This window comes from Lagenorhynchus albirostris, chromosome 1 (genome assembly GCF_949774975.1).
Source record: "Lagenorhynchus albirostris chromosome 1, mLagAlb1.1, whole genome shotgun sequence".
Lineage (NCBI taxonomy): Eukaryota > Metazoa > Chordata > Mammalia > Artiodactyla > Delphinidae > Lagenorhynchus > Lagenorhynchus albirostris.
Window position 1 is genome coordinate 114,166,113 of NC_083095.1, and position 12,185 is coordinate 114,178,297.

Genomic DNA, 12,185 nt, shown 5'->3' on the forward strand with positions numbered 1-12,185 from the left:
CATTTTTCATCCATGTTAGAGTTAAATTTATTTAAACAAGAAACAATTTTAAAGTTTTTCTCCATTAATCTATTATCTGAACACTGAAAAAAGATGTTAAATTAATCTGAGTATAATCCTACTATAACCATACGAAAAAGATTCAGTGAGTTTATACTTTTATCCTATAGAAAGAAAAAATAGACAAACTGTGCTGGCAAAGAGGGAAAACACTCAATAGATAAGTAGAAATGTGACAATAAAATAATGAGATGTGTTTCCATTATTTTTCCTCCTTTCCTATAAAAATTAATCCCCCCTCAGTGGCTTCATTCATGAATACATATACATCTCTTACAGAGTCTCTCTCTCTAAGCTAAGGCTTATAAACAATGTCTACATGAACAGTTCTCCATCTCTATAATCAGGCTTCTGTCACTACTTCACTGAAACACTCCACAATGCCATCCACGGCCATCCAATTCCCAGCCAAGAAATCCAGTCTTTTCCATTTTTTTGTTTTGTTTTGTTTAAGCATTTAACACTGCAATATTCCTTTTACTTGAGAAGATCTTTGGATTTTCATGATGCCACTCTCTGGCCATTCATTCTCAGCCTTCTTTCTCTACAACCCCTTGGATGTTGGTGTTCCCCAGGAGTCTGATAAATACGTCCAGCCTAGACCGTCTACACACGCACGGAGTCTGGGCTAGAGACAGTCATATAAACAACAGCCAACTAATTCTCAACAGGTACCCTCCAAACACAATTCTCATTTCCAATTCCCCTTATGCAAAACCTTATGGTATTCCTTAGTGTAGCTGATGTCACTATCTAACTAGTGACCCAACCCAGAAATCTGGAAATCATTGTTACTTTCTACTTCCCTTTCACAAGAAATACCACCAATTTTACTTACTATATATTGTTCAAATCTGACTCCTCCTTTCTACTCCAGCTGCTGCCCTAGTTCAGATACCCATCAGCTCATGTCTATACTGTTTCAAAGACCGCTTTCTAGCATCTAGCTTCACCCTTTCCAACAAACCCTTCAGGCTACTGCCCGTGACCCAAAATGCAATAAAGCAAGTCCTTCAGCATAAAGTGAAGGTTCTTCATGCTCTGAATCTTTTCTTCTGTTCACACCCCAGCATTACCTTGCCTCCTTAAAGTAGCATGTCTTCATATCTACAAATCTGTGCAAATGAAGTTCCCTTTGAGTGGAATGTCCCACCCTATCTGCTTGGCAAGTTCTCACTTCTCCTTCAAAAGTTTGTTAAAAAGTTCAGTTCAAAGGCCATCTCACTTATGAAGCCTTCCCAAACATCTCCAGACTGAGGCCACCATTTACATATGCCTCCATACCTCCACTGCATTCCTTGTACTGACCTAATTCTCCAAAAGCTTGTGAGCTCTTTGACAGCAAGAATTTTTCATTTGTTTCCTCAGGGCAGCCTCACAGTACTTTGCACTAGATATGTATTTAATGACTACAGACACCAAAATCAGTCTCATTATTTTATAGACACATTACATTTACTCAAAAAGATATATATATATAAAACTATCTCAAAGTTAGTTCCCTTTCTAAAAGGTAAAAAAATAAAGCTAAGAAGATTAGGTTAGTTTCATGTTACAGAATAGAAAGCTGATATGCAATGGATACAATATTACTTTTAGAGATTATATATAAAGCACACACATTAGAACTTTTGGCTTGCTAAGTTTGCCACTTTGATCATACCTCTACCTTTACCAACAATAATTCTGTAATAAATGTATTAGATATCATAATTTAGTTGGTAAATGGAATAGATAAATGAAAGTAAGTGGGACACCTGAATCGTTATTCTGATTTCAAAGTGAAATCTGTATTTTTCCTCCTAGCTTCCCAAAGTGAGTAAATAAAAAATTAAAGGAAAATAATTTCACTTAAAATGATTATCTTTTCATAAAGTATAATGAAAAGAAACAAAATAGGCTAAAATAGGATTATATATCCTTAACTGATTTTTAAGATAGAAATTAAACCATTCGCTCAAGTCAAATTGATTATATGAAATTTTCAGTTTGTAATAGATTTTAACTTAAAATTTTATCTTTCAATTTAATTTATCCTAAATTCTCAGGCAATAAAGTACTTTTACAAATAGTACTTTTGTTTACAAGAAGTACTTTTACAAATACAGCTGACCCTTGAACAACGTGGGTTTGAACTGCGTGGGTCTACTTACACATGGATATCTTTCAATAGTAAGTACTTCAGTACTACATGGTCTGTGGTTGGTTGAATCCACAGATGCAGAGGAATTGCAGATACAGAGGGTCCGACTATAGGTCATATGCAGATTAACCCCCACGTTGTTTACAGGTCAATTGTAGTAACATTCTAAGAAATTTATCAAATGATACAAATGCTATTCAATATAAATGTTAAAAACTATTATAATAATAACATGGTGCTATGTAAACCGACCTGGGTCCATATGGAGGGGAAAAGGTGTGACCAAAGAAGTGTCTATATATATATCCATCCAACTTCTCAAATACTCCATCATTATCTACTTGATATTCCTTCATGTCTTTAAGATAATCTTTAACATCATTAACAAAGTCAGTGAAGAGCTTCTGATCATGTATAAAGATACCATTTAGGAAAAAATTATTGATGAAGTGATCAAGTTCTTTCCAATGATGAAAACTATCCAGTTTTTCTAATAAATACCTTTCAATTAACTGTCTAAATTCATCTATCCTTACAGGATTCAACATTTTAACATTAAAAAGATTAATGGATTCCTGTTGAGCACATTCAAATACACCAGAACAAGCCTTTCTGAAAGAATTATAATTTCCACCACAGTCATGCTCAGCACTGCATTTCTGTGAATTTGTATTTTTTCCAAATTCTTCAAAATGAGGCTTTTCTTTCCTTCTCTCTCTTTGCGTAGTAGGGCCTCTACTATTCTGGTTTTGTGTACGTGCCTTATACTGTGGATATAAATATTCACTAAAAACTGTTGTTGGTTTTTTGGCTGCTGCTTCTTTTGTAGCACCAAATCTTTTATTGCCTTTTTCATCAAAGATATTCTTGGTGGTATCTTTGAAATGTCTGAAAGTGGATTTAACTGAATCTGAGAATTTTTTCAGATTTTCTTTTACAGCTTCTTTAGCCTGTTTAATTTTTTCTTTATGATGCCTCACAAACTCCTTGGTAGAATTCTTCATAGCATCAAATGTTTCCTTAACAGAACCCAAAAATGTTTCCTTTGACTTATTTTTAGCTCTGTGGTTTCCTCTGTTCCCTTTCTTTTTTCCATCAGTTTCTTGTTTTCCATTTTGATCTTTTGCTTCAACATACAGTCTTTCCCACAAGTCAGAACGCTGCTGTTCAAAGTTTAGCTTGCGCTCCAGCTCAGTGAGTCTTTCCCGTAACACTTCTATTTCCTTTTTTTCAGTCACTACACTGGGAGAGTCTGGGTTGCTATATGACTGACTAGAGCTTAGCTGCTGGAGTTCCACCCTTAAAGCCATGGTTATTAGTTGTTCTCTTTCCAGTTCCCTCCTTAGCATCTTTGCTTCTGCCAACAGAGTCTCCTTTTGATTAAGGAAGCTTTGTGTTTTCAGCTTTTCTTCTTCCAAATGCTGCTTAAGTTTCTGATTTTCTGTAACTAATTCAGCACTTGTCCCTTTATCTTCCAATATCCTAATCTGTTCTCTTAGTTTCCTTAACTCTTCCTGTAATGAAGATAAGGCTTTTTCTTCCTTCTCCAGAGATATTCTTAGATACTGATTTTCTGTATCAAGGTTCCTTTTCTGAGTTTCAAAGGACGTTTTCTCTGCTTCAGTATGGGTCCAACACCGTGCAAGGTTTTCCTTCAGTGACTAAATTTTTTTGAAAGATAAGAAAGAAAAATATCAAGAGCTTTAAAGGCTGAATTTAAATCTTTAAGATACAACAAATACCCCATAAATGTTTAGTGTCTATTTCTGCAGAGACTATCCTTTATGTAGTTTTTTCAATATATGAAAACTGGAAAATACAAGGTTCATATGCAGGAAAATGCACAGCAAAGAGCTTCATCAAAAGAAAAACATAGCACACTGGAGGAAGACAGCCTTCTATCTTTTGACTACAGGACTCCAATCTCTCCTGAGAAAGCTCCTAGGGAGAATGTAGGAAGGACTAAAGGTTCTCTGATCCTTGGGTGAGGGCGATTATCTCTTATAAAAAGTAAAATTACAGCTAGAGATGACTTCAGGCTTCAGAAAGTTCTGTTTATACTCACTGCACTCTTTGAAGGAAAAAAATTTCAATAATCTTAGTCCTATTTGAAAGATCTTGGTCGTACGCAAATTAACATCTCTAAGTTCACATAAGTTATACAAGTTCTCCCATACTTTAGAGAACACACTGAATCTTGGTGACATTTACAACTAATTTCTCCAATTTCAATTAATTTTCTGAAGAGACTGTAACCAGATTAGCAATGCAACTCTGAAGTCAACATTCTTGCTGAGAAATTATGTCCAGTCAGGTTTAGAGAATTCTGCTGCAGTGCTAGGTAGCCTTGAATGATCTTTCTTTCAATACATGTATTAGTAACAAACTTTCATCGCAACAGCAAGAAATTAAACAATATGCTTAAACAGGTTAATGGTTATAGCACTATCCAGTCAGTTAATTGTTAGAGCACTATCTAGTCAGTAAAAATATCTTCATAAATCAGCAAAACGATATAACTTTGCTTAATTTACTACAAATATTATGACTATTCCCTTTGAATCAGACCAGAAAAATATCTGAATTACAGAGACCAAAAAAAAAAAAATCCTTTGAATGAGGATATTTTTCCACTTGAAAAATAAATATCTGAAATGGATATTTCACTGTCTGGCTCATTAATCTTCAAAGAACAAATTAAAATTTAAAATTTCCTTACAGTCATTTCATCTGCTCTCCCTGAGTGAGAGAAAACAAGTTTCATCTACCCAACAGAAATGGACTTTGGAGAATATTATGCTTACTGAAGTAAGTCAGAGAAAAACAAATACTGTATGATATCACTTATTGTGGAATCTAAAAAATAATAAACAAATGCATGTAGCAAGACAGAAACAGATATAGAAAACAAACTAGTGGTTACCAGTGAAGAGAGGGAAGGGGGAGGGGCACATTAGGGATACGGGATTAAGAGATACAAACTACCACTATGTATAAAGTAGATAAGCAACAAGGATATATCCTATAGCACAGGGAATTACAGCCATTATCTTGTAATAACTTTTAATGGAGTATAATCTATGAATTACTATGAATTAGCATGAATTACTATGCTGTACACCTGATACTAATACTGTAAATCAACTACACTTCAATTTTTTTTTAAGTGAACTATGGAGTAGAACAGACTAATGTAACATTATCTTTAAATGCACAAGCACGGGGAGCACCACAGAATGACTGGAGGGTACAATATTCTGTATCTAGTAAACTCTAAAATCTTGAATCAAGTGACTAAGCAGATGCTGGACAGGTCTTCCATGATGATCTTCAAAATCCAAACTACATTTAACAGCTGGAGACAAAAGGTATGCAAGAACTGACTCAGCAAACATCTATGCAGGGAGAGTCTCCTTACAGCCAACATCATTCTATAGAACCATAAACCATCATGGTAAGAAGGAAATAGCTGCTCTTTTTTATAACATCCTCTGCTCAAGGCAGGGAAAACTAAACTATTTACAATTAACTTTAGTAGTCCCTCCCTGAAAGATATATTTCAGATGTTAAGTGGGATTCTGCCTTCCAAAGAAATACAATCATAACCCTATAAAGAATATATAAATAAACTGTGAAGGAAATTTAGGGAAATGGAAGGAAAAAGGAATAGTTTACCTTTCTACCCTGAGTTTATCTGTAATCCCTACACCCTTCTTAGGCAAGAACTAGAGAGGAGACCAGGTATTTTGCTAATCCTCATAAACCCAGAATAGACAGCACAGTCCTGTTGGAGCCAGGTGAATTTCAGGTATGAAAGTGTAACATGCTTTCTCTTTCTTCGTAACTGACATGAAACCAGAGAAAAAGGACTGGCTGATTATTTCCCTTGATCAAGGGTGGCTCCTTAGAGAAGCTACAAACTCTCCTCTCTCACTCTCTCACTGAATGAAAATGTTTTGCTTGGCTCTATGAAAATAACGTTAATAATAATAATGTTTCATAGATAATATCAATTAAAATAATGTTAACTATAATATAGTGATTAGGAATAACATCTTTGGAGTCAGATAAACAGAATTAAATTCAGCTCTGCTGGCTGCTAGACTTGGGAAAGTTACTTAACTTTTTTGAGCCTCTTTCCCAACTATAAAATGAAATTAATACTTGCTTAATTCACTGGGATGTGGTGAGAAATAAGAGAAATACTGTATGTGAGGTACAACAGTGCCCAGGACACAGTAAGTACTCAATCAATAATTACCAATATTATTACTGATTTACTAATCTGCACTGTAGTTGTATCTGAATAGCATAATTATTGGCTAACAGAATTTTAAAATTTTATTTCTAGCACATACCTTATAATCTATAAAGGACCCTTGTTCCTGTTGACACTGGGAAAGATAATCCTTCATATCATTCAATTCATCTTTATGTATCTTTCTGACTAACTGTTGACGCTTCTGAATCTGAATTGTGCCTAAAAATAAAAATTTTTATTAGGGATATATAACATAAATGTCATGATTACCAATATTTTTAAACATACAATAAAACATTTACTTTGCATATATTTAACTGCTTAATCCAGACAGGATCATTTTCTTCAAAATATCAGCATTTCACAGTTCTATAAAAATTCTGATTATATAAACAAAGAAGGAATAAGTAAAATCTTACAGTGTCATTCATCAAATGGTGGTATATGGATGTTAATTTATAAATCAGGCCAAGTAGGTTAATATATTTTTTACTTTATTTAGCATACACCAGGGATATTTAAGCAGTTCACTATCCTTTTGATTAAAACAAGCCAGACCATATTACCTTGCCAAACAAAAAAATTTATGTAAAGTTTCTGTCTTACTGTTGTTTTTAAGGGCTGAGGTACATAAAGTGTTGCATTCCCCACTTCAACAGAGAAAGGAACAAACCATGGAGTCTATTCACAGGTTATAAGTAACTAAGGAAAAATGAAGATGTCTAGCTTTTCTCACTGTATTTTGCCTAAATGATATAGCACAAGCCCAAAAAGAATAGCAAGAAAAATAATTGGCTAACTATAATTACCCACCATTCTCAAAGCCAGATCTTTTAAGAACTCTGCATTAGTTAGGTCTGTACTGGAGTATCACCATCCCTATCCCAGTAATAAAGAAATCGTAAATCAACCAGGATGCTGTATTTTCATCCTAAAAATCAAAATGTTAATTTGCCAAGACATGCTGTTCACGTGCTGCTACATGCTTCATGCACGAGAAAAACAACACCACTAAATCAAAAAGAAGGCAAAATGCATTTGGCAACCATAATATTACATCTACTGAGTGGCATACCATTATGTAAAAGACATCACAGAATTTTGTAATGAAAGAATATAATATGGGACTGAGTGAACTGATGAGGATGATTATAATTTTTGTGACTTTCTGTTTGAATTAAAAAAAGAATATAATAATTAATAGTTAATTGATTTCTGAAAAATTAACTCATTTCTTCAGTACATCTTGAAAACCACTAAAGAGAAAACTTCTGCCAAGTTACAGACAACTGTTACCAGTTAACAGCTATGATATCCTGTTAGAATTCACTTCTCAAAAAAAAAAATCACAAATTTGCATGGCAAATTTGTTTCAATATTACTCAAAAGAATCTCAGATTTTTTGAAATATTGAAATAAATTTATCTATAGTTCCCAAGGCAACTGAAAACTTCTTTTTTTCAAACTGCTAACAGAATGAATTCCTTTGGCCACTGGAAAATAACTTAAAACTAATGTGTTGAGACCTGAGTTTGCAGTACCATTACATAGCATATGTTTGATGACTATCAATGTGTCCTCTGTCAATCAATCTCACAAACAATTAGGTATTTTTTTCCCCTTCTACATCTTCAGCTGCCTAACTATGAAGTGTTACAACCCAGGGTTTAAGGCCTTCTGGTTATATCCACAAATCTGCCTACCTTAATCACATTAACCCACTGTCAGTTTTTGCTACCACTGCTGTAAGACTTCTCTTCTACAGGTAAAGAGTCTCAATCTCACCAGAGCTTGCAGCCAATATATCCAGTTGCCTGCTAGGCACAGTTTTGGGGGTGTCTTCATTTAAAAAACAAAAAACAAAAAACTGAACTTCAGCACCTGCCCTAATTTATTCTAAAATAAAGTTGGGTAAAAACAAACCGAACTGTGCTCACCGTCTATTAACTTTCTCATCTAGCAAAACTCTTCCCCTCTAACTCCCCCAACGCCAAAAGTAAAGCAGCTAACACACTTCTTGGAATTTAAAAAGTAAACCACCAATATCTCAAGCATCCAGGCTCAAAGTTCTGTTTTCCATTGTTACTTCAGTGTCCCTTATTTCACCAGCCTTCTCTCCATCCCCACCATCAGGAGAACTGTCAAGGTCCTGATCACTGAATACCTGAATTACAAAACCTTCTAGTTAACTGTTCTAATTTTTCCCACACTATTTATCTTCCTGCACTTTTCCTCTAAAATTACTGCTCTCAGTTCACTCTATAAATCAAACTCTCCTACTCGGATTCCAAGATGTTTTACAATATAATAGCATCCCACATATTCCAACCTATTTTCCATTATCTCTAAATATCTATTCTGCTATAATCCTACCAGTCTTTTCAGTGCTCCCAAACCTAGCAAGTTTACTTTCAGATTATCAGGTTCTCCACTGCTAGAATGTTCTACTTTCCTTCCACATAGTGTAAGTCCAGACCCAACTTAAATCCTACCATCTCTAGGGTGACTCAGTGTCATAGTTTGAGCTATGATTCTTGTCTGTGCTTCATAACTTAGCACCTAGTTATATTGTTATACTGAAATGTCTGCTGAAAAGCAGGACAGCCTATACTTAAAGCAACTCCATGAGGAAACCAATCAATTGAACTCCGCTGTTGATTTGGAACATGGATAGTCTACAGGTAAAAGAAAGAATAAAACAGGTGCTTCATCAAGAATTTTTAAAAAAAACAGGTGCTTCATCAAGAATTTTTAAAAAAATTTCAGGACCCGAAGCAGTGCCAAATACCTATAGTACATTCTTTTACTATCCTCAGTCCTTCTAGTTCTCTCTTCCTTCCAAGATAGATCTGACACTCCAAATTTATATCACCAAGGTTGGTGAATGTTCTGAGTGATTAACTTAGTAGTTCTTGTTAAATAATTATAAAGCAAATGACTGATTATGGAGTGCAATGACTGACTTCACAGTGCCTGAGAAATTCAAGCTGGCTCTAAAATCAACTCAAAAGAGCTCTTAAAGTATTGAGATCGGTGCCACAATTAAGAAAAAAAAAAGTGATGTCCTTTAAAAGTGACCTTGAAAAGCTATCATTCAGGTTAAGTTTTTTTATGTTCCCTGAGCCAATCATATTATTATATGGACCTATTATTATGAAGGTTGTTCCTATTCTGAAAAGCTAATTTGAAATACTACAGGAAAATGTTTATTAAATACAATTAATAAAGTAAATTTTACAAGTAAACAAAATTCTTAAATAACAGGGCAATAATTTCTCAACTTTGAAAGCACTCCTAAATTGATCTTTCTACAAAATACTTAAAGGTCATGCAATTTGTAGAGTTTTAATGCAATGTGGATTAACATTAAATCACTGTCCAATTTTTTTTTTAGTAAGAAAAGAAGATTAAAGTAAGACCTTCTCCTTTGTTACCTCCATGTTTACCTGCAAGGGGAAAAAACCAAGCTCAAAAAAACATATTCATATATTTGCTCCAGCTAGATAATAAACAAGTATGTATTTCAAGTCAAATCTCATTACAACGAACTTCAAGGGAGGATACAAATTACAAGATCCCAGTATTAAATTCAAGCAGACATCCACCAGGAGTCTAAATACTTATTTTTATTAATATAAAGTTAAATACAAGAAGAAACACATTTTACTGACTCTGACTTTAAACAGGATTGTCTTCACTAAGTTTCTTCTAACATTACACTATATTGAATAATATCTTTTCCACAAATCAACAAAGGGAACATATAATTCTTCAATCTTAAGGAACACATTGTTGGAAGGAACTAGCAAAACCAGATTTACTCAGAAAGCTAAACTGTGGATTATGTAGGCAAAAATCCTAAAAGTAGTTAATACAAGGCAAACTGTAATTTTGAAGTTGACAAGATCTAAGACATTTGTTTAAAGTGTCTTTTTCAAAATTCTAATAAAGCAAAAAGAATGAATATTCAGTTCTCAGCCTTATCTCTGTACAAATATATACCTTAAATAAGACTGAATGGTTAGGCTCCCAAAAGAAAAGTAACACCACATGGAATTCCTTCCTCTTTTCACCCAGGATACTTTTAAAGGCTTTGCATTAAGAAAATTATTAATCAATGTAAATAAACACTAACAAGGATAATAGTGAGCAAAGTATAAAACAAATGAATTCTTAAGTCATGTGAATCATGGAAGTAACAACGGTCACAAAATATAGTACTTTCATGAAACCTAGAAGTAGAAATAATGAGCACCTATTATTGTGACATTTCATATGTAACTATTTAAGTGGAATTTAAATAATCCTAATAAAGTCACAGTTAAAACTAGTTTAACTGTGATTCTAAATTAAAACGATTTGCCCTGTAATGAGCATTTCAGATTTTTAATCTTCCAATATTTTCTTTAAATAAATATATATATGAGCAATCCTTACATTTCTTAAATACTACCTCATTTCAGTGCAAACAGCTTTGTGAAGCAACACTATCCCCAGTTTCCACATGAGCAAACCAAGGCTCAAACATGTACAAGCTTTCCAAGGACATATATTTTAAGGAAGACGCTGAAAAAGGATCCCAGAATTCCTTACTCTTTACCACCAGTTTATATATAACAAATTTTCAAATACTTACCGTAGAAATGTCCAAATCCCATGCTGATTGCAATCACCAAAGCAAGTATAACGCATTTATTGAGACCACTATTGAACTGACGTTTACACGGCTCCTTAGAAGGTTCAGTTTCTTGTTCAGCAAGTAACCTTTCTTCAGATTCTGAACTAGAAACAGTCTTCTTCCTAGCACGGCGTCGTCTAAAGGCCGGACTGGGCTGATGACTGGTTTCATCACTACTGGATTCGTCATCGCTAGGCTGAGATGAAAATACTATTTTAAAAAGAAAAATGTAGATAAATATTAAATATTTTAGAAAAGCCTTCCCAGTAAATATGATTTAGAATGCCATCCCTACATGCCTTTTTACATACAACAGCCAAGAACAAAAACAACAGAATAGAAACAAAAACTCAAGTTTTCAAGTTTATCAACATAAAGCCAAAGATTTCAACTGTGATACATAAGAAACTGTTAACTATACTCTGTGCCTTTGAGGGTCTGGTTTTGGTTGTTTTCTTTTTTTTAACTTCCCTTATAGTTTATACCATTAGAACAATCATTCTCATAGTCTATTAAATTTCACTGCTATTAGAGCCACAAACAAATACTATTTCTAGAAGGGGAAAAAAAACCCTCTATCTCTTCATTTAATTTCAAATAGAGGTAATTTAAGCTCAGCTGTTTAAGTAACAGAGGGAAGTATATAAGCAGTTCCTGAGACTTAAAAAAGACAACAACTACCAAAAGTTTCCTTGAGTGTACTAGTCCCTAGTTTTGTTTCCATCCTATGAGCCCAAAATCAAGGTTCAAAGCACTATAGTTTAACACAGGTTTCCAGAAGTCAGATGAGCCCTTCCCTTCGACTGCCACTCTTACTAGAAGGTTATTAATTTTACCCTCTAGTAAATATGTCAGCATGAGGAAGTGACACAACAGCTATCTCCGATATTAAGGACTAGTCTTGTGCTGCTCCTTTATGAAAAGAATAATAAAGAACAACAAATTGGAAAAAAATTCCACAAGAAATCTCAAGGACTAGAAGCATATTCATTGGAAAAAAACATCTTCAGCTTTTTCAAGTGTATAATTTCTTAACATTGTTC

At 34.0% G+C, this 12,185-nt stretch overlaps 1 protein-coding gene across 4 annotated transcripts in view; it reads right to left on the minus strand.

Annotated features, from left to right (window-relative positions):
• The window catches only part of CCPG1 (cell cycle progression 1), a 39,150-nt gene that overhangs the window by 1,306 nt on the left and 25,659 nt on the right, over positions 1–12,185 (minus strand). For all 4 annotated transcript variants that reach the window (XM_060150304.1, XM_060150274.1, XM_060150294.1 and 1 more), the window contains 3 exons: positions 11,101–11,352; positions 6,562–6,683; positions 2,456–3,864 (listed from right to left, as the gene is read on the minus strand). In XM_060150304.1, coding sequence (XP_060006287.1) covers positions 2,456–3,864; positions 6,562–6,683; positions 11,101–11,352 — 1,783 coding nt within the window. The remainder of the gene's footprint in view (positions 1–2,455; positions 3,865–6,561; positions 6,684–11,100; positions 11,353–12,185) is intronic.